Source organism: Numida meleagris, chromosome 6 (genome assembly GCF_002078875.1).
Source record: "Numida meleagris isolate 19003 breed g44 Domestic line chromosome 6, NumMel1.0, whole genome shotgun sequence".
NCBI lineage: Eukaryota > Metazoa > Chordata > Aves > Galliformes > Numididae > Numida > Numida meleagris.
Window position 1 is genome coordinate 45,700,761 of NC_034414.1, and position 21,626 is coordinate 45,722,386.

Consider the following 21,626-nt stretch of genomic DNA (forward strand, 5'->3'; position numbering starts at 1 on the left):
TCCCTGACTTGGATTCAGCCTTAAGAAAATCCCATGGACTGGGATCTTTGGGAAGAAAAGTAAAAGTTGCTGTCGTCAGTAAACCACCTGGGCTGCAGCTCTCAGTCACACTGAACTGTGAACATGCTGAGCTATGTGTTAGATGTTGGACGCAGGCCCTCAGAATACCCCGAAAGCTGAGCCTTGGCCATCAGGCGCAATAAGCGTCCATGTGAGCGTGCTAAAAGGTAACACTGGAGCGGCTCAGATGGTAAACCAGGCCTTGCGTGGGGAGAAGAAACAGGCACTTCTACCAACCTCCTTTTCCAAAAATTACAGAGCAAAACAAACTCCGGGGAAATCCTGGTTTGGCTTTCTTTCATCCAGCCACTATATTCTGCTTTTCTCAGCATGCAGATGCTGTAGGCAGATTGTTGAAGTAAAGGGATTGTGGTCATCCCCTTCTCCCTCGCTTCCAGGGCAGCAGAAGTGCTGCACGGCATGGCCTCATCACACACAGTACTGACACTTGGGGATCTATACAAAACTCTAAAAGTGAAGAGAAATGACTGCTCCATAGCCTTTTATCCCTATAAATTATACAGCAGCTATTAGAGCTGAGAATTGGCAATTATTCAGCCCAAGTGGCAATTTTTGCTTTCCACTTGCTTTGGTCAAATCATTTTAATGTTTATAATAATTAAACTCCTGGCTTACACACATGTCACAGCCAGAGCCAGCAGACCTCAGAAGGAATGGACCTACACTGTAGATGTCATAGAAGCCACAGAAATGCAGCAGGAAGGTCACGGGGACCTCCTCCTTCCTCTAAGGCCCAGTAAAGCAAACTAGGGCTGAAGGCATGTCCTGTGAGGGGAGACTGAGGGCATGCGGCTGTGCAGTCTGGAGAAGAGCAGGCCGAGAGGCGGCTTCACTGCGCCCTGCAGCTCCCTGAGGAGGGGAAGCAGAGGGAGGTACTGGGCTCTGTACCTGAGAACCAGTGGCAGGATGGGAACAGCACAGAGCTGCTGAAACAAGGACCTGTCACTGCTCTTCCCTCTGTCCTGGTACTATCTGGAGCCCACACAGGCTTGTCTCCGTGCTGCTGAGGGGCAGCTGTACCACAAAGCCCCTACATGTTGGCCGCCCATGCAAGCAAGAGCACTGCTGTATATTTAACTGCAGCCCACGCATCCTGCTTTCCCTGTCCTTCTGCTTTCTCTTGTTTCTTTTCTTGTCCCAGTCTTAGCTGCATCACACATTATTTTTAATTTCTTCCACAGGTCTGTTTTTGCTTGGACAGCTCCTGCAGGGTAGATACAGCCCTCAGGTGCACTCTCTAATTACTTTGGGAAGACGTGTGGAACAGTGTTCTAGAGATGGTCCCCAGGAATGTGCCCACATGGTGATCTCAGCTCCAAGAGTTCCTAGTGGAAAATGCCATAGCCTAACACACACCTCACAAACACCAAACAAGCTCCATCATCCAGGCTCCATTTCTACCTCCAAGAGGGACTAAAGACTGAGGTGACACGAATCTCACACAGGCATCCAGATATCAGCCTGTTCTGATTCACAGTGCTGAACAATGCAAAGAAAACTGAGGATGCAGGAATTTCTATGTAAGGGCTATTAGAATAAATAAAAAGTTTTGTTAAAATCTAGGAGGAGGAGGCAGTGAAACCATAGACCTCACAGATGCTCCAGAGTTGAAGCTGGAGCATCTGTTCTTGCTATCTGCAGGGAGGCTGAATTCGTCCTTTCCCCAGATCTTCTGCCACTGAAGACACACTGGCTTTGATGGGTGATCTTGCAGTTCCTGCTTTTGTGAAGGACCCATGGTTGATTGTGGATACACTGGAGTAACCAGCTCATCTCACCTGGAATGCACATGCGAACTTTCATAAGTTACATAACTTTCATAACTTACATAAAAGAAGGTTGGTAACATGAGGAGTTCAAGATAGATAGCTACATGGATGTGAACACTCGTGCTGCTCTTTCTCCTCCTATCAGCATGAATCTGGGATTTTTAGATTGAGGAGAACTGTTGTCATAAGGCGGTCCATCTGCCATTGCCTCAATGCAGTGGGAAGGGAAGGTCTGAATGTTCCTGAACCGATGTCCCAAGGGAAAAAAAGCCCTTGGTCTTCAGTAACTGCAGTAGACGAAATATGAATGCGCACAGTATTCCAGATAATGGCTTATCCCTCTCTGCAAAACACTGCTACAAAGAGATAACACTAGAACCAGACTGGAATCACTGAGTTAGCTTAATTTTTGCTTTTCTTCACACATTCAGTTTTAACTTGTTAGCATTCCTTTTCCAGATAAATTCTGCCTCTTAAAGTCTAATAGGCTAAATCTGCTTAACACAGGAAGGAACATTTCTCTTGATTTTAGTTGCAAATCTTTAAGTTGTTGAAATTTGATCCTAATGAAGTCCTGTGAGTACCTACTATCATTTTTTTTTTTTTTTGCCTGATTATGTAACAAGAGAACAAGCACGTGCTCACTGGAGCTCCTTGTACAGGACAGGGTGGGAGATCAGGATCTCCCGAGTGGGGCTCTGCTAACACTGATATGTCTGGTAAAGTAAACAAGGAAATGGATCGTCGCTCATGGGAGCTGCATGTGGATAACAATTCTTGGAGCCAAAATAAGTAAGGAACAAAATTCTAAAACAATGAAAATTATGTGGAAAATTATATTGTTAAAAATACCTGACCGAATAGAGACAATACTGTCTCAATATGCAAAAATATGGACCTTTTAAAATGCATCTAGCATCCCATTAATAGTTATAAGAGCTAATAAATTCTCAAAGAATTTCAATCATCAAATGTATCTACCAGCCCTAAAATGCCTACCCAACTGGTTCAAAAACTGTTCTAAGATCTTACATAAAAACCCTGCTACAGATAGTAGAATCCTATATTCATCTTGATGAAGAAATTTTTGAAAGATATCTCAGTAACTAAGAACAAGCAAACTTTGAAATTTGAAAACAAGATTTCAGAAGAACTGGGCTCCAGACTTCGTGCAAATTAGCATCTTGTGCACCACAAATACCCACAGCTGTTTGTAGCAGAGAGTACATTTCCTGCCTAAGACTTGGCTACCATTTGTCACGAACACATGGTGAAAAAGAGCAGTAAAAGTGAGCTAAAGGAGGATGTGGAGAACAGACACTATGAGAGGGCTGCAACTGCACTGTGTTCTAGAGAGGGAGAGGGATGTGACGGAAGAAAGGCACCCGGAAAAAAAAAAAGCATGAAGCAACAGAGAAATAGCTAAGGAAGCATCAGAAAGCACTGAGAAAATGAGGTGGGATCAGGAATAAATACTGACCTCAAGGCTTGAGAATTTGACTGAACAAGAAAACCTGACAAGGGTGGAAAAGAACAGCAAGAAAAGGTGGCAAAAAAAGTGCTACTTTCTGCTCACCGGTCGGTCATAGAATCATAGCATCATAGAATGTCTTAGGTTGGAAGGGACCTTAAGGATCATCTAGTTCCAATCACTCTTCTGTGGGCTTGTTGCACCTCACCAGATCAGGCTGCCCAGGGCCCCATCCAACCTGGCTGTGAATACCTCCAGGGATGGGGCATCCACAGCTTCTCTGGGCAGCCTGTACCAGTGGCTCACTGCCCTGTGAGTAAAAAGTTTCTTCCTAACATCTAAACTAAATTTTCGCCCTTATATATAGTTTGAAGTCATTTCCCCTTGTTCTATCACTATTAGACTGTGTAAAAAGTTGGTCCCCCTCCTGCTTAAAAGTTCCCTTTAAGTGCTGGAAGGCCACAGTGAGGTCCTCCCAGAGCCTTCTCTTTTCCAGGCTGAACAAGGCCAGCTCCCTCAGCTGGTCTTCACAGGCGAGGTGCTCCAGCCCTCTGATCATCTTCGTGCCTTCCTCTGGACCCACTCCAACAGCTCCATGTCCCTCTTGGGCTGGGGGTCCCACTCCTGGACACCCAGATGGTGGCTCCGGAGGGCAGAGCAGAGTGGTAACAATCCCCTCCCCCTCCCTGCAGCCACCCTTTTGTTAATGCAGCCCAGGATACTGCTGCCCTTCTGGGCTGCAAGCACACACAATAGATGACTAACACTTTTAGCAATCGAAATGGGCATAGAAAGAAGAAAACTGGAACTAGGTCTGTAAGAAAACAAGGTACAAAAAGGTGAATTAAGGAGTAGGAAATAATAATACTGGAAGGAAGAGTAGAGAGGTCTATCATGCTGAAGAGAAGTCATGAGGGAAGGAAAACTATAGATAAGATGGACTGAGCCAGCTTGCAGTAGCTGGTTGCACTGCCTCAGCTGTAAGACAGGACATAGCAAGAGAACGTCTATGTTTGTAGACGGCATGCAAAAAGTTTCCTGCTAGTACATGTGTGATTCTTGTTGGTAGAAGTGGTTTTTAAGGGCATGCAAAACCATTAAAAATACACTGTTCCCCATCAGACACACATTTCCCACTTCCTCTAAGCCGTTGCTATTCAGGTGCAAGAAAATACTACAAAAACAAGAAAAAGTAGCAACCGCAGAGATCCTTGTCAGTGGAGACACCAAGGCTGCACTCCACATTGTACATAACAGTGCATCCATCAGATGCTGATTTAATGCTGTTTTTCCCAGAGTGATCTAAAACTAAAACAGTGGAGGAAGAACTTTACCAGAGTCAGAAGGCCTAATGGAAACAGAGCATATAAGCACTGCAGCCCTTCCCCTTACACAAGGCTGTTATTAGTGTTCTCTAAAACACTGATTTCCTTATGGACAAAAAAGCTATGAATGAATTCCAGAGACTGAGGAAACTGAAAGCTATCAAACTTATCTTAAGTTCCAGTTAAAGCAACACAAAGTCTACTCCACATGGCTTGTGCCTGCCCTTCTCTCCATTTGACTTTTGCACTGCTTTGAATAAGCAATCCTTGCTCAGATAAAATTACAATTTAAAAAAAAAAAAGTTCCCAAGATTTTCCCTTCAAAATCTTCCCTTGTTCTCAGTGCTTCTTCTCCTTTCACTCACAGATGGCCAGAGGGGTCCTACAGGAACACTCTCAAACTGATGTCAATTTTCTGTCTCCATAGAGAATGGAGATGCTGCAGCTCAATGTCCCTGGGTGATGAATGGCACAAACACATCTGTAGATCAGGTATTTTGTGGGCTCCCAGCACACAGGTTTTGGATAACTAGAAGAAAAAAAAAAAGGCTCTATCAAAGGTGCAGAAAAGCATTTTCATGGGTTTCACAAGAAACAGATAATTTTAGTCACAGATATTTAAGGCAGCAAGAAAACATAGCTTTTCACATCCTGTAACCCTCCAAGCTCTCTGCAGAATGGTAAAGCAATCAGGCTAGAAGCACTGCAGAATGCTCACTTCGGTCCTTCCCAGTCATACTTTCCTACTTCTCGCAGAAAACTCCCTCTTTCCCTTCAATGCAAATCTCCTGAGATGCCTCAGCAGTCCACCAGGGAGTTGTGCTTCCCCATCTGGAATACCCTTCTTGAACTTTCATGCTTTCCCCTTAGCAGCATGTTCCCAAACATCAAGTGCTTTACTCAGTGAAGTAAATGCCAGTAACTTCTTACACTTCCAGAGCATCTCAACTACTGAAAAAATTAGTTGACCCAATCTCACCTTGGTGAGGTGATCTTTGCTTTGCAAGCTTCAGGGATTTTCACATGGAGAATGTACACGCAGTTCCCTGTGTGGCAGCCCAGCTCCATTCTTGCTCAGAAGAAGCCAATTCATGATGTTGGAGAGTAAGGGGAGTCTTTTTGAATTTACCCGATGAGGTAGTTTAGTTTGCCCCAAAAATATCTCATACCATAAATCAAAAGCATTAAAGTACTGTGATATTAGACCGATCTATATGACTCCATAATGGTCTGCAGCAATGGATTGCACCTGTAGCTTTATTTTTCTTTCAGATTACCACAGGACATCCCTTTGCATAATACGTGCTTTTTAAAGGCTAATACCAATGCTGAGACCCATTACCCTTCCTCATTCTGGTACACAAGAACACACGCGCTACATACTTTGGCATAGCTTCACCACCAGAGCCACATAATCCTCACTTGTAATCTTTCAATAAAAGTATGTATTTTAACTACAGCTGATCAGAAAAGCATCTGAGAATGATACAGAGAGCTGACCGTAGTTTCCATGGCATTTTGTGCTTTGTTTTGGACATGTTAAAGTTCCTAGTTGCTGTGCAATAACCACGTTTTCATGGTCCTTTCCTCAGCAGAAATCAATTCCCACCCAACTGACTAAAAAATGTTAGGGAATTGTTCCTTCCACAGATTCAGCAGGGGCAGCACCAGCACGGTGCCACTGTTCCTCATGTTATTTTTTAACAGGATTCTTCAAAATCCTCCAGATCTGCACCGACCTCAGCTTTGTGTCACACACCATCAGCTCACACATCACTGTCATGAGGACCCAAGTTACCCTCTTAAAGACTTCTGTGTTTTAGAAGCTTTTAAGCAGCCTATTGTTCACTTCATACTTTCAGAGAAATCCTTGCGCCTAGAAAAACACCATTTAGTTTCGCAAAACTTGCTGTAGCTTCTCTCAGTTATCTTAATCTCCTGTCAGCTCTTTCTTAAATCACAGTAATTTTTCTCACCACTTTCCAGCTGACACCACTCTCTCCATTCTCACAGCAGCCCCTAGTACCAGCCTTAAAGACAGACGTCCACAGCGCAATAGTCTATTTCTCCACTGCAGCAACCCTTCACCATGAGAAATTAATCTGTTATTTTTGGTAATGGAACTATTTCACACTGCACTGCTACGTCAGGTTAATTCTGTCCAGCATGAGTGACCTGTAACAACATTCCTAACTTTCCACCTTGCCTTGAACACCTCTAGTGCCACCAGGACCCGATATTTCACAGCTTTGATGCAACTATGTCATGGTTTTATGATTTTCGGTTATTGGTATTCCACATCATAACATCATGTAGTGTATGTACCTAGTTCTCAGAAGAGAAGGACTACTGCATTCCCCAGGGGACTTTGCTCCTCTGTTAAGATTTTCTGGTCAGAGGGAAAGATAAAAACTCACAGATCACAAGACCTTGCTCTCTTTCCACCTGTCTCTCGTCCCAGCAGCATCTCGCTCCCCAGCCATCTTATCGTCGGTATTAGAGTAAGGCCTACTTTAATTTTGGACACTCTCTCTCATTGTATTGGATTTATCAGCTTAAATTGTAATTATATTGTATTATAGTGAGTTATTTTGCATTCTGATATCTTATTTAGTAAATTAGTTTGTTTCTCCTCAGATTGTTGCCGCTGTTTTGTTTTTAGGCCCATCTCCCTACTCTTTTTTCCCTTTTCCCTTTCACGGGGCGTGGGTCCCCCGCCCCATTCGTCACGGAACCAGGCCGAATGCCCGTAAACCGCTGACAAACTATTACAGTAACATCTTTTTGTGAAGCTTACCACAACTCAACTTTTAAAATTATTATTTTTTTCATCTAAGAATTCAAAACCGCAATTCAAATGTCCCCATCCCAGCTGGATTCAGGTTCAGGAGCACAAGGTTTCGTTGATCTCTCACCCTCTCCACATCCACTCAACACCCAGGCCATGGGTCATTGCATAGGAATCAGCAATTCCTGCAGCATTTCTTTCATCACCCATCAAGCCATTCACCTCTGGTTGAACTTTTAACCTTTTAACTCAAACATCTGGATCATCTGGATGATCAGAAATAATTTCCAGCCACAGCATGTACAAGTGATGTATCATTTTTTCTAAGCTAAGAACTCTTCAACTGTTTTTACAATAAATTCTATTATTTGTCTTTGGCAATTTCATGTTCTGATCCTAATTAATTGAAACCAGGTAAGCTCTCTTTCCTTCACAACCAGCTGAGGAATATCTAATAGGAAGGTTTCCATGACAAGGTTTCTCTGCGAAGGATCTGGGCTTCAGATTTCTTGATAAGGAGATACCGCAGAACACGCGATTCCCCACAAGTACTTTGCACAGCAGCTGCTTCTCTTACTTCAGGCAGATACTCTTATCATGCAGCGTGCAGTTTCTTTCCTCACATTAAAGAGAAGTGCTGACTTCAGAGAATGGGGTATTGCCAAACAGGGCAGGCCCCAGCCTTTCTCAGAAACCCACTCACTCCCGGGTCCCCTTCAAACATATGTCTGCTAATAGAAAACGGGATCTACAGGCTTCACAAGCTGCATATGTGGACTAAGATACTCCATGACTGAACACCATTACTTGAATTGTTACCCTCAAAACCACTTCTGGCACTATTCAGTGCAGGTGACCAGCACACCCAGCCAGCAGGCCCAGCTCACAGGTCAGCAAATGTTGGCCTCCTCGTGCTTTCCACCCAGAGCTGGGGCAGCCTCGTCCGCACAGCTTCACGCTCCTGTGCAGAGGTATCCCACGTCCCAAAGCTCAGCACGCCAGGTTGTCACCATTTCGTGACCATTCCCCTTTTCCTCTTAGATGCGAGAAGCCTGAGGTGCTGTGGCAGCTCTGCCTCTGCCACTTCTCTCTTCCAGAGAAACCCCTCCCAGCTGCTCCTGCCATCTCACGCCACCTGGGAGACACCAAGTCTATCAAAGAATAGTTCAAAACAGTTATGTGAGCAGACTGCAAAACGACAGTGCCTGCAGCAGCAAGACAGTCTCCTCTAACAAAATTTCCCTTCACACTCTCAGGAGCCCCGAGGCCACATCGTATGCTTCAAGGAGCCAAAGGTGGCTTTAATGTTAACCACGAGTTGATCTGTGTTATGAACTCCGTGTTTAAAATCATCTCATATTTGAAAAGTAATACATAAGTATTGTTTTTATTCAAACTCACAAGGGCTGAGGAAGTAAGTAACTGTAAATAATTCAGAAAGTGACAATTAAGGTTTAAGTGATCATGCAGGTATTCACAGCAAATTGCATCTGCAATAACCAACAACTCACAGATCCGTTCCAGCCTGCCAGCAATCAGGCACACACCTCTAAAAAGGAGCTGAAACCACAGAAATACCTGTCTTTCACCATTAGTGACCAGGCAGATAATCGAATTTAACAGGGAACTTCTGGAAGATTTTGCTTTACCAAGAACACTCCGTGTATTAAAAATAGATTGCTGCATAACACATCATTTTAACATTGTTGCTGAACTGTGGTTTGCAATTAAAAAAGCAGAGAAGTTCCTTTTACTATTGTCTTCACATTCAAAGATGAGTAATTTCTCACTTTTGTAAGGTATCCTGAGATTAGTTAAGCATGAAACACTGCACAAATGCACACTTCATCAAAATGAAAGCATGCTTGGTGCTGTCTGAAGCCGTCAGGGAAGTTTACAAGTCTGATGGTCTGATTCTACAGCAACCTAGAAGACACTTAATTTGCATCATTAGTCCTCCTGAAGTCTTCAGCAACAAGGCTACAATTAAACAAAGATTTCCGATACGCCTTTTTTGGCAACATCATATAAACAAATGCAACTCTGCTGCTCAGAGACATGAATCAGTGCTAACGCTTACACAAAACATTGCAAACAGAGTTCCATCCAACACCGTGAACCTGGTATATTTTCCAAGGATAAAAACAGTACAACATCAATCTGTTTTATTTTAATCTTTATTATAAACAATTTTGTAGTTTCCAGAATGGGATTACTACATACCAGATAACAAAAACATCCTTAGCTGAATCGATTTTAGCTTTTACTAGATTAAATCAGAACCAGAAAAACAAATATTAGTGGGGGGAAGGGGAGGATTTAGTCTAGAAAAGTCAAGAAAAACAGCTATACAAACACGAAACAGAATTAAAGATATGCATTTCATCATATATACATAAGCAACTGATGACACTCCGGACAGAAACATACAAGGAACTTTCTTGCGCATAAATAGATTTAAAAGTATATTTCTTTCACGTGTATATAAAATTATTTTGCTTTCTATTCTGAGCAAGGTTGCTGGAAACAGAGATTTCTAAAAGATGGAATCCCACATATCATTTCGGATGCGGGCTGCCACACACAGATGTAATAATACAATTTATACACAGCATTCCTATACAATACTTGAGCTCCTTATATACATACTTACAAGTCACTTTTGTACATGAGATGTCACTCTTACAATTCAAATGACATCTGCCCTGAAAAGGCTGCATTAGTTCCAGTGTTTGCATAAAAATTTCAAGAAGCAGCACCACTTGGCTTTCAGAGTCAAGGATCCACTAAGCTGCAGCTACACAGGGAAGGCAGTGGGGTGGTAACACTGGCCCCTCTCTGTGTTCAGACAATCCCAGTGGGGAAGGTTAGCATACAATTCTTGCATTCTACGTGTTACCTGTATAAAATGTGGCTGCAGCAAGAACTGATTTTAACAGATTCATGGTTAAAGCCACACACTTTTGCTCTTCAGCTTTCTCTTTAAGCTACTTAAGCCAAGTGTCTGGTTATGTCTTTTTGGAAGTAGTTTGGCTTTTATATGACCTTTTCAGTATGGTTTAAATTTTTTAACAACAGCGAAGCTGGTTTCAGCACATATGTATTACCTGTGAAACTTTTCTTTAATGCAGGTAGGAGGGGAGCACAGTGCAGCAATGACACTGGACCCTGCTGAGCTTCTCCTGCAGGGGGAAATGCTCAGCATCTGTGAGAATCAGGTCCCAAGTTTGCTATGGGATTGTGTCAAGCTTCCACTTCTTTTCAGGCACAACAGTGTCAAAAGATGGGCTGGGAGTTTGCTCCCTTTATTTCTTAATTTTGTCCAACTAGAAAACAGTACCCGGAGAACATTCAGATCAGCATGCAGATGATGTCTTTTAAGACCTGGCACAGTGTCTAGACAAGGACTACCCAACATCAGTAGTGTTGAACACATATACTACCAGCTGCACCCATGGGTTACACACAGCCATACTCATACCAAACTGTCTGCTGATCCCCCTGGGGGTCTGGAGACCCAGGAGTGCTGCTTGAGTTGCTTCCTCTCATGGGCTCCTCCAAAGCCCCACAGCTGCCTTCTGGCAGCTTGCCCTGGCACTTGCTAAGTAGGACATCACTCTGGCTTTGCCCTAGGGAAGTACTTCCCTCGGTGCTGGTGGAAACGGCTCTGGCAGAGCCCACTGTGGCTACCTCCCCAGTACGAGGGGCTGGCTTAGGCTTGGTTTTAGATGGAGTATGTGGTGTGGGTGAGTAGTGTTGCCCAGGGTTCACTCGCTCCTGTTGCTGCACATTCAGATTGCTGGTGGATGCAGTAGGCGAGGCAGAAAATTGGTGGAAGGAGAGTGGCCTCTCATCTTTTGGTGGGGCCAGGGAAAGACGCCTTGCATCAAGCTGCCGACAACGAGAATCAACACCTTGCACGGAACCTCCCACCTTTGCTGACTGGGGCCTCTCTCTTAAGGTTGCCTGGGAGCTTGCTGGTACAGAAGCTCTAGAAGTCTGACAGAAAGTATCCTTGCCCCCACGCAAGTCTCCTACTGACTTCTGAGGGCTCTCCTGCCTGTATGTCTCTGGGCCAGTGGCTCTGAGGAGATCTGCAGAGGCTAAGCTGAATGCCCTGCTCAGTGACGTACTCCTCCTGCTGATGGACCCAGGTTGCTGTGGCTGTGCCGTCTGCCGCATGCCACCAGCGGGTTGCTGCTGTGGCATATGAGGAAGCTTAATGGATCCCTGGGAATTTGTCAGAGGCTCAGGTTCAACTTGTCTGAGGTTTGGCTTCATGTAATTTCCAGGCTTAGCTGTTCTTCCTTCTTCACCAGCGAGGGCCATCCTTACAGCTGGAGCAATGTGGCCAGCGGGTATCTTGGCAGCCTCCTTTCTTGACAGTTGAACCAGTGGGTTCCCAGAAGCTGAAGGCTCATTTGCCTTCTTAAAATAACCACTCGGCAAATCCTCTTTGTTACTGGAGGTGTCCTGTGAAAAAATATGCACGTGCTACATTAATGTCAACACTTTCTGTGCAAAGAAATAAGTAGAGCTTTTCATTCAATCTTCCTTCCCTCTTATTTCAAGAGACTCAAAACCACAGATTTTATATTCAAGAGTGGAACAGAAGATACAAATGCTTACAATGGATATAAATTCAAATAAAGGGATAACATGCTCATCATAATTAATTGTGACAGCCTTGTTTGCCAGGCTAATTGTCAAAAATTTAAAGAAATTTCATCTCACTAGCAACCTGGGCAGCAGCAATTTTGCTTCCTTTCACATCAGCCACTATCACTGTAACATTACTATCAATACGAATGAAATCATCCATTGGTTTCAGCAGATATCCATGATGTTCTGTCACTTTCCAGAATACAGTTCCTCTGGGTAACACTCTTCCGTAATATCACAGATATAAAAAGAAAAAAAGCCTTGCTAGCATCATAAGAAAGTTTCATCACTTCTGCCTTGATTTTCCTCACCTCTCCCAGTCAGTATACTATATATGTTAAAAGGTGCAGGTACAACGTAATGAAATGTGCTCCACAAAATGGAAAAATGATTGCTTGTCCACACCTAACTTGCAAATTTCAGACAATTAACCTGGCAGTAAAAGAAAATGTGTTGAATATTTCATGAGGATGGTCCATGCAAATGAAAAGCAGTCACGTTTCATCAGCTGCCACTGAACTATTAGTACAAGGCATGCTCAGAATAGTTTATAAAGCACATGCTGTCTTCATGAAAAAAATGCACTAAAACAAACTCAACGTATTTCTTCACTCTTCTCTAGGGAGCATGTTAAAGCTTAATCTATTCATTTAATTCAAGTTCCAACCATTTCTTCCAGTCACAAAACCGATCTGCTGGAAGTGAACACTATCAACAGTAATAGCAGTTGAAATGCAGCTGGAAGATTTCTATGCTCAACTAAATGTTAGTGTTAAGGTTATTTTTACTTCACTTTGAACTGCTGTTATGCACATTAACACTACAGAATTACTCATTCTCCAAAAACACGTACATTTATGAACAAGCACTGCAAATACTTTATGAGCAAGTAATGCAAATAATCTGGCAGCCTTAGTCTTTAAGTAACAGCTGAGAGTTACAAAATCCTTTTATAGGTATTAATATGCTAGCAAAAGCTGTGGTAAGTTGGAAGCTGTTGCCTTCATAGCAAGAACAATGGATACCCTGGGAATATACAGTGAAGTGGATCTCCTATTTCCCCTGTCTGTTCTGTGTCTCATGCTGTCAGGACATGAATGAATGAGGACCGACTCAAGTGACTGTGAAGATTCCTGATGGAGGGAAGGACATAGGGTGTAGCAAGAGGGATACAGTGCATCAGCTTCTAACAGAAATTGGTGCAATGAAATCATTTCACTCTCATCTAAACTGCGCCGACGCTGAAAAGGAACAAGGATGACAGGATGAAAACGAAAATGTGGTCAGGTAGTTATAGACTACAAAAATCAAATTTTAAACATGTCTAAAGGCTATGAAATTTACTGTAACTGAAGAATAGGAAGCATATTTAAGTATCGTTCTCAAACTTCAAGGACGAGAATTTACTGATGTCACAGAACAGCTCTGCTGATTTCAATACTGTTACCAAGGCATTCATTAAACAGAAACACCTGTTCACTTACATTGCCAGGGAATTGTTCTCAAGATACTAACATGCTTAATACTGTACCACTTCACTACTGTACGGTGTATCTGAGCAGTAAACAAATGCCATCAAGAAAAAACACTTCCTTTCCGGCCAAGCACTGCAGAGTGTGGCACATTCTTGCAGCCACTGAACCAACAGAACACTGCCAGTCAGCACACAAAGCATGGTGAAGACATTGGAAACTTCCTTCAGCGAGAAAAATATTATCAAATGCAATGGTCTTTTCAGATTAGGAGATGGTTTCATAACTGCATACTCTGAAAACTACTGCTAGATATCATTTCCCATTAGATTTAGCAGCTGAAAATCACAGAAAACATATCATTCACAAGGAAGAATATTTGGAATTCAGAATTGATGATATAATACAAAAACTCAACAAGCGTTAGCTTTTAAAAAGCCCCAGTTCAAAACACAGTACTTGCAGTGAGTTATCTGTATTAATTGTCATGGCCAATGCAACAGAATAAATCAGCAAGTGCTGTGTAAAATTAATTGTTATTAGCTAGTTAATTTTCAATTCTCAATATGCAAAATTTATAGATCTCTGTGAGTTTCCCATGTACAAACGAGGATCTTCTGTTTCCTGGTTTTCCTATGCCCTTTTCCCCCTCAATCAGCTTTGAGCAGCTTAGCGGCACCGAGAAGGACTACTTACGCTTGGTGGAGACAGCCTGTTGCTCTCTTCCAGGAACTCTTCCAGGGTTACCATCTCACTGCCGGGGGAGGCAGAGCGCTGCCTGCCCGTGTAAGACTGAGATGGAGTACTCTTCTGAGATGTATCATTAGAGATCAAACCATTCCTGTGGAAGGAGGACTCATATCTGTTGCTAGGGTCTACAATGGCAGAAGCGGAGTGAAAAGGATAGCGGTCTCGGAGCAAGGCCGGCACCTCTCTGCTTGGCACTGTATCTTCACTGCTGAGGCTCTCAGTTCTACCATGGATATGATCTAAGGAACCTGAAAAAAATCACGAATACCATTAAAGCCACAATTTTTCCTTCTGTTCAACAGATTTACTGAGGTAGGAACATTGTGATCTAGGGCTATTTCCACACAGACTAGGTGGCACTTCTGTCATTACTTTCTCCTCCCACAGAACTGACAAAAAATCAGGATTAGTCAATGTCTAACAATATTTTCTTTTAGCTCCTATGTTAAACGAGCACAGCGACTTGCTCGAAGAACAGGAGTAATACAGTTAATCCAGGGGGCCTCTTTAACCACCTCTGTGCTACTTGATCTCTCAGTCATGACTGTGTGATCTGAGAGCCAAAACCTGGCAGTGGGAAAGCTGAAAGTGGAATTTTCCACAATGCATGATCTCATTTACCCTTTAAAGACTCAGAATTTTAGCAAGTCTGAGTGCACTGATTACTTATACAAGCTGTGTAGAGGAAGACGAGCTGAGATTTGTTGCTGTAAAAAGAATTTGAAGAGTGGCCTGTTAGTTCCCCCAGTATGATGCCAGTCAGACTGAGGCAAAACTAGACTGCCTGCCTTAAAAGTCACCCCTTGCCAGAATCAGTCTTAGAAAAAAATACTTCTTGCCAGTAGTGTTTTGATTCCCAAGACAGCCATGTCCAGATTGTATAATCATTACAATTTCAAAACAACAGTCTGAGTTTAATTGGAAGGAAAACAGCACTTTGCACACAATTTCACGTAATTTCACTTCCTGTTTGTTGGAACTCAGCTGTAAAAGCTTTACCTTTCAAATTGAGTGGTGAACTACTGCTGGATGCATTTCTACTGCTCTCTAGACTGCTTGGCCTGGACACTGAAGAACACGAAACAAGCATTTAACAAACAGATCTGAAGTTCCATTGATTTTCTACAAGAGCTGGCTGTACTTGTACAACCAAGTCTCTCTAGAAACATTAACAACATGATATACAGAGGATGAACAAAGTCTAGACAAAGTAGAAATCATTCTCATTCTTCAAGTCAAGTTGCTCAGGATGACTTCATTTTTCTCACTGTTATTTTTTGCACCAAAAAATACATTTTTACAACTATTAAGAAATTAACACAGATACTGAATAAGTTTATCTGGTAAGCTGTCCGTCTCTCAGTTCATTTCTTTGGAAGAAGCTGGTAATCAGACTGCAAATGAAGTCTTCTACAAATCTTTAAGCAGGCAGTGCTGCTGTTACAGCTCTGTTTCCACCACGCATCCTCCCTTTCCCCTCAATATTTTTTTGATTTATTTCTTATCTACTTCCTTACAACACTGTTCAGAAAGATCAGCAACAAATACATACGGCATGCATTAAAGAGTCTGCTATTGAGGCAAAGCAATTTGTCTCAATGTCAGCATTACTTCTGAAAATTCATTTTAGGAAAACATCCATTAAAAGCTTCTCAAGAAAAAAAAAAATACATGTTAAGACCCCAAATCCCCAAACAGTTTTGCATTACTGCATTGATCCTACAATATTTAACTAAAATGTTTGAGGATAGCTCACTGGATGCAAATAAAAGAAATCTTAACATAGAGGTTTTAGAGCATTTGTGTTTGCTACAAGCTTACCATGCTGTCTGGTGCTTGCAAACTCTACCTCAGGGGACTGTTCACACAGATTATCTTCTGAATTATAGCCTAAAAAAGAACACAAATTAGTCAGAATGTAGAAGTTAGAAGGCAGTATTAAACACAAGAAGATCAATCCTTTAGGTCATTCTCCAACAGATTCTTGCAGTGTAAAAGACTGAGATGATCAAGTGGGTTTTAGAGCCAATATTGGAAGAGCAGCCAATTTCTAACCACTGCTATGAGTCACTGGGCAGGGACCCACGGTACAACTGACTAACAACCAAACGTGGTCTGTCGAGTTGACGGCATTAAAAGAGTAAGAAAACCCTGTATCTGATCAATTAAACAGATAAAGTCGGAGTGAGAAGATTTGTGCTGTTTTTTACATGAATGTCAACAGAAGCCAAGATTTATTCAAGTGAGAACAAAAAAGTAGCCTGACTTGTACAAACAGCTGGTAGATCAAACTCAGTGCACACCTTTTGGTCTGCTTGGGAGCCTGGAGATGGGGGTGGAAGTGTGCAGGTGAATAGCTGAGGTCGAGCAAGTCCTGGGACCCAGCTCCACACAGGAGTGTTTGGTCACAGAGTCTGCTGAGATTTCAACACCATCATTGCCGCTCCCATGATGGGAATTCCTCTTTTGCTTCAAATCCATTAGCACTGAGGGGGGAGAAAGAGAAATAAAACGAGCCATTGAAAAACAGCGTTAGGAGATGCGTATTTATCTGCCCATACAAACACGACAAGCAGGCACAAAGAAACTGCACAACAGAGGCGCAAGGTTTGCAAGCTTTCCCATAACCAGTTCGGTATTTAACAGTAAATTTCTGCCACCAGTTTTTCAATCATGTGTGCTCTCTGTAAAGTGTGGGAGTGACAAGGGCTGTTTAGTGCCAGTGGGAGGGTTGGTATTATACATGCAGAAGTTACTGTGAAATGAGGAAGAAAAGGAGCAAAGACATGAATGCAGAAAAAATAACTGAGGTGTGAAATTCCTGTAACATTATTCCTTACAGGTACATTTTATAAGCACTTCAGTAATAAAAGAGAATAAGAATGAAGTGACAGAAGGTATACTCTTGTTCAAAAGGAAAACACATTGATTTGGAAATTAACTATCATGATCTGCACACTAAGCTAACTGCTCTCAGGTTTAGATCTTTACTGTAGTAACAGCACGGTCTCTTCAAGGTTAAAATCACTGCCCTTGCAATGCTCTGCTACAGTGCCTCTTAGGAGGAATTCATGGGACCTGAGCATGAAGAGAACAAAAACTGCTAGAATATTACTTAAATTCAGAAAGCTGGAGACATCTTTCCTAGTGATGAGGTAGGTCACTTCATTTCTTGTAACACTTTAAGGCACCCATAAAACAGAACAAAATTTAGGGCATTTACTACAGGAAGCAGCTTTAATGAGATGCAAGGTTCTAGGTTCCTATACATTTCTAAGGAGCACATGCTTAACTGACTGTAATTAAAAGCTGAAAACACAGCAGACTGCAGTGGTCAAAATAAACTTGCAGACAAGAGATAGTTCAAAGCACAGAGTAGCAGCAGAGCTGTATTAAAGAAAGCAGACCAAGTTACTGTCATATCAGATGATTCCTGGAAGCTTACTTCAGAAAAAAACGTTTTATCCCACAGTCTGCGTGGGCTCCATGGCACAGAGTCTGCACTTTCTCTCAGAATTGAAGTTGATGGCACGCTTACTGGGGCAACTACCGTCTAAAGCTTGGCATGCAAATATACATTTCTAATTGACTTCGAAAATGCACTAACACCTTTCACAGATGCCAGAATTATTAACTGCCCTTGACAAAGACACTATAAAATCCCCAAGTGGGCAGCAACAAGCTTCTGCACCAGTGCCCTTGGCTGTATCCCTTCTAAGGGTGAGAAAGGAGATGAAACAGATCCTTAGGGTCTCTGCTGAGCTCCCCATGCATCACAGCACATTGCCTGTGGTGCACACACTTCTCTTAACACAGAGCAGGGACGGAAGCCCCAAGTTCATTTCAGAAGCTACCAGCTTATGACTACCAGGCAGTAAGAATTCTAGGCAACAAGTCTATGATGAAGGTTATCCCCAGTCTTAGGAGAACAAATCCACTTTTCCAAAAACTCTCAAGATGGAAACAGTAGAAATGTAAACTTCCTGCTCAATTTAAGATTAATTCCATAGCTCTAAGGACTCTCTAAATAGCAGATTAGGATGCAAGCATCAAGACATTTTGTGGGAAGAATTTTCCCAGTAGCTTCCACTCTATATTCAAAACTAGGCTACTTATAAGACAGTGATGTTTAAAAAATGTCATTTTTAGCAATTAGCTGTGCAGAGTATTGGAAAAATCTCAAAGACCTGAAACCGGCTACATATTACGTTTGCGTTTTAGTAGGACTGTAACGATGCAGAAAGCAAAGCAGCAGCAAATCAGTTCAACACATCAACTGGACACGATGCAAGGACGTGACTGCAAGGAAATATCCAAGCGCATAGCAGCTTCACTTACTTATAACATGCACCACAGCCAATATACATACGCAAACTGTATGCCATGAGGTCCCCTAAAATTGTGCTGCATTGAAGAAATGATCCAGTGTGCAATAGTGACTCATCTTCTACAGGAAAACTTAAGTCCATGTTCACTAATCTGTGCTTGTATTTAAAGTACTGTAAAGGCATGCTGAGTATTTCTATGAAGGTGTGTGTTCTTTTAAGGCACGTGGGTTTAAAAAGTTTTCAGAAGTAAATGAAGATAAATACTAAAGAAAAGGTGTTAGATATCTCCCAATTCCGAGAAAGAAAGAGGCTCATTAGGAGAGGGCGGGATGTCGGAAGAAGACCAGAACCGGAGCCGACTAGAGAGAGACTGGTGATTCGATGGAGACTTAGGAGACTTTTCTTTATCCTTGCTTTTGCTTCTCAAAAAGGCAATCTTTCTGCGCTGCGCAGCTAAATTGTTATCACCCAGGTATCCCAAAAAGAAGAAGAAAAAAAAAAAGTGAAAAAAGCCCTTGTACATAAAGCTTAAGTGTCTTAAAACAGATTAAACACCACACAACCAGTAAGAAATGACAAAGGATTCGAGGAACAAAGACTAACACATCTATTTAGAGGACTCAGATTAATGCATAATTAACCAGTTAATCTGACTCATTTTAATGCACAGATTAAGAAATATACAGAAAACATAAGCAACTTCGTTAACACATAACTGTACATAACCCCCCAGTATTTTAATTAAAAAATAAAAAATCAGACAGGTCTGCATGCTACTTGGTCATTATATACTCAGATCTTCTAGATGTATTCTAGGCTTTAATACTGATGCTCATCATCTCAACGTAAGCATGTTTCACATAACCAAGCCTCTGGAGTTTCATTCTTGATCTTATCTCCGGCACTTGGTGAAGGCCTTTTTTGTGGAAATCCAAGCCTAAATTTCCAGGTTGAACTTAGGATACAGACTACACATTTCTAACATTTCCCAGAACCGCGTGGATGATTTGGAATGTGCACTATTTTAGGTAAATCAAAGGTCTCCAAGAATGGAGAAGAGGAAATATAAAACCCAATCAAAACAAAAACTTCAACAAAACAGACACTTGTAGTAGTTGGTAACAGCAACTGCACTCGTCAGCTTGTCCCCTTCTGTCTCCTGCACTGCCCAGCAGAGATGCAGGAAATACTACATAAGAATTAAGTTCAAAATTGCTTCTAGGAGGACAAAAAACTATACACAGAACCAGACAAAAGTGATCTCAACAGAATAGGTAAAAGTTGATTTTGTATTATCTTCAATAAAGACTACAGTGTATTTATTTCAAGGAGCTGTCTTTTAAATTCCCAGTCATTAAGAATATCTGATCTACTGTACAAAGTAACTCTGCCGGAGAGATCATTCTGTCTTTCTCATTCCTTTTAATGTTTCAAAAATTATTTCATCTTTTTACATCAAGAAATTGTTAATTTGATCCTGAGTCAACTCACTGCATCATCCTCCAAAATAACAAGATTACCATAAATAAGCATTTTCTGTTATTTCTTTTGCATGTGCGCCACCTCCTGGTAGCTGCTGTAGGACCAGCCTTAATCTACTTGAACAGATGTTAATAAATACGACCATAAAATTACACAGATCAGCTTTAAACTGCTTTATTGCTAAGTCTCTGTAAACAAACTATTTTCATCAACTTACTCAGTAATATGCAATACACTTAGGTCAATTATGAAACTATGTGCAAAAGCTGAAAGGAAAAGTACTAGATAATGGGAACAAATCAAATAGTTTACTAAAAAAAAGAGATTTAAAACACAATGATGCAGTGTATCTTATGCTTTAAAACAAACAAACAAAAAAACAATTGAAAAAGTGCCAAAAACCTGTTTGGCTCAAAAATTTGGGCAAAGCATTACTTACCTTTAGTTGAAAAACCTCCAGGGTTCTCTTTTTCTTCCACAGAGTTCGATCCTTGAGAGGTATTATCCTGAGATTCTTGTTGATGTTTCACTTTTTGTGAGGCAGATGGAGAGTTTACTGTCTCTGGGGATTCAGAATGCCATGGAGGACTCTCTGTTGCTGGCTTCAACCGCTCCCTTGTAGACTCCTTCTTTGGCTTGATTAGTTTGGCTAAGGCTCTGGCTCCAATCCAGTGGTTTTTCCTGATAAAGGAGGTTTAGTGAACAGGATTCAAAAAACACTGCATGAGATACTCCCTGAAGAAGTTTACAGCTGTGCTAAAGCCATCAAGCTACATTCTTATTTTTTGCTGTCATGAACTGGTTGGAAAGATAGAGCACGAATTTCTCAGAAGCTTAGCATTCTCTCCTAAAGTTACTGTTTCACAGAAATATTTCTTCAGCATGAGAGATATGAGAAAAACAACTGTCTCCTCTGCTAGAAATCTAAACTACACACACGGACCTACACAAGACTATCAAGACGACCAAGAAGCGAAGAAATGAAAACTGCTTTAAGGACCATTTCTCCCCTTTGCTAAAAGTATCAGTTTGATCTACGTATAGTGGAAATAGCTTGTCCCTTGTTTGTTATATAAATTTTTTCTCTCTAATGGACTGCTTATATCCTGTGAAACAGAAGCTCTCTGAACTCCTACTGCTGCTTTCTGAATATACAGTCTCTGCTTGTGTCTGGGACACTAATCCAGCTCTGGCGACGGAGCAGTTTCAAAACAAAGGTAAGAGACTGTTTGGTGATGGACGGTAAAACTGTCCCCCCAGTGGGAGCTGTAAGATACATCACCAACCATTGCTCATCAGGATCTCATATCTCACATCCTCCATCAATTCAGAGCTGGTGGCAGCAACTTATATATTCTGAGGCTAAAGCAAGAACCTGACCACCAGCTCAGCATTATTTTAGCACTAGTACTGAATGATCTATCAATACTGAAGCTTCCTATCTCTCCAGTAGTCTTTCTTCCCTTCTACTACAAAACCACAGGCAGGTATCTTCTGT

The 21,626-nt window shown here is 41.9% G+C and overlaps 1 protein-coding gene and 1 long non-coding RNA gene across 5 annotated transcripts in view; both read right to left on the reverse strand.

The window, feature by feature from the left end:
- On the reverse strand, window positions 29-6,957 carry LOC110402187. Its single transcript, XR_002440963.1, has 3 exons — window positions 5,626-6,957; window positions 5,012-5,175; window positions 29-1,859 (listed from the first exon to the last, which is right to left on the reverse strand). It is a non-coding gene; the product is annotated as an uncharacterized LOC110402187 (long non-coding RNA).
- CCDC88C (coiled-coil domain containing 88C) overlaps window positions 9,594-21,626 on the reverse strand; it is an 86,257-nt gene continuing 74,224 nt past the window's right edge. For 2 of the 4 annotated variants that reach the window (XM_021403264.1, XM_021403266.1), the window contains 6 exons: window positions 20,568-20,809; window positions 16,622-16,804; window positions 16,140-16,208; window positions 15,318-15,386; window positions 14,265-14,566; window positions 9,594-11,907 (listed from right to left, as the gene is read on the reverse strand). In XM_021403264.1, coding sequence (XP_021258939.1) covers window positions 10,894-11,907; window positions 14,265-14,566; window positions 15,318-15,386; window positions 16,140-16,208; window positions 16,622-16,804; window positions 20,568-20,809 — 1,879 coding nt within the window. In that variant the 3' untranslated portion in view covers window positions 9,594-10,893. Of the gene's footprint in view, window positions 11,908-14,264; window positions 14,567-15,317; window positions 15,387-16,139; window positions 16,209-16,621; window positions 16,805-18,687; window positions 19,100-20,567; window positions 20,810-21,626 lie in introns of those variants that run through there. The other 2 variants (XM_021403265.1, XR_002440605.1) reach the window with 2 other exon arrangements.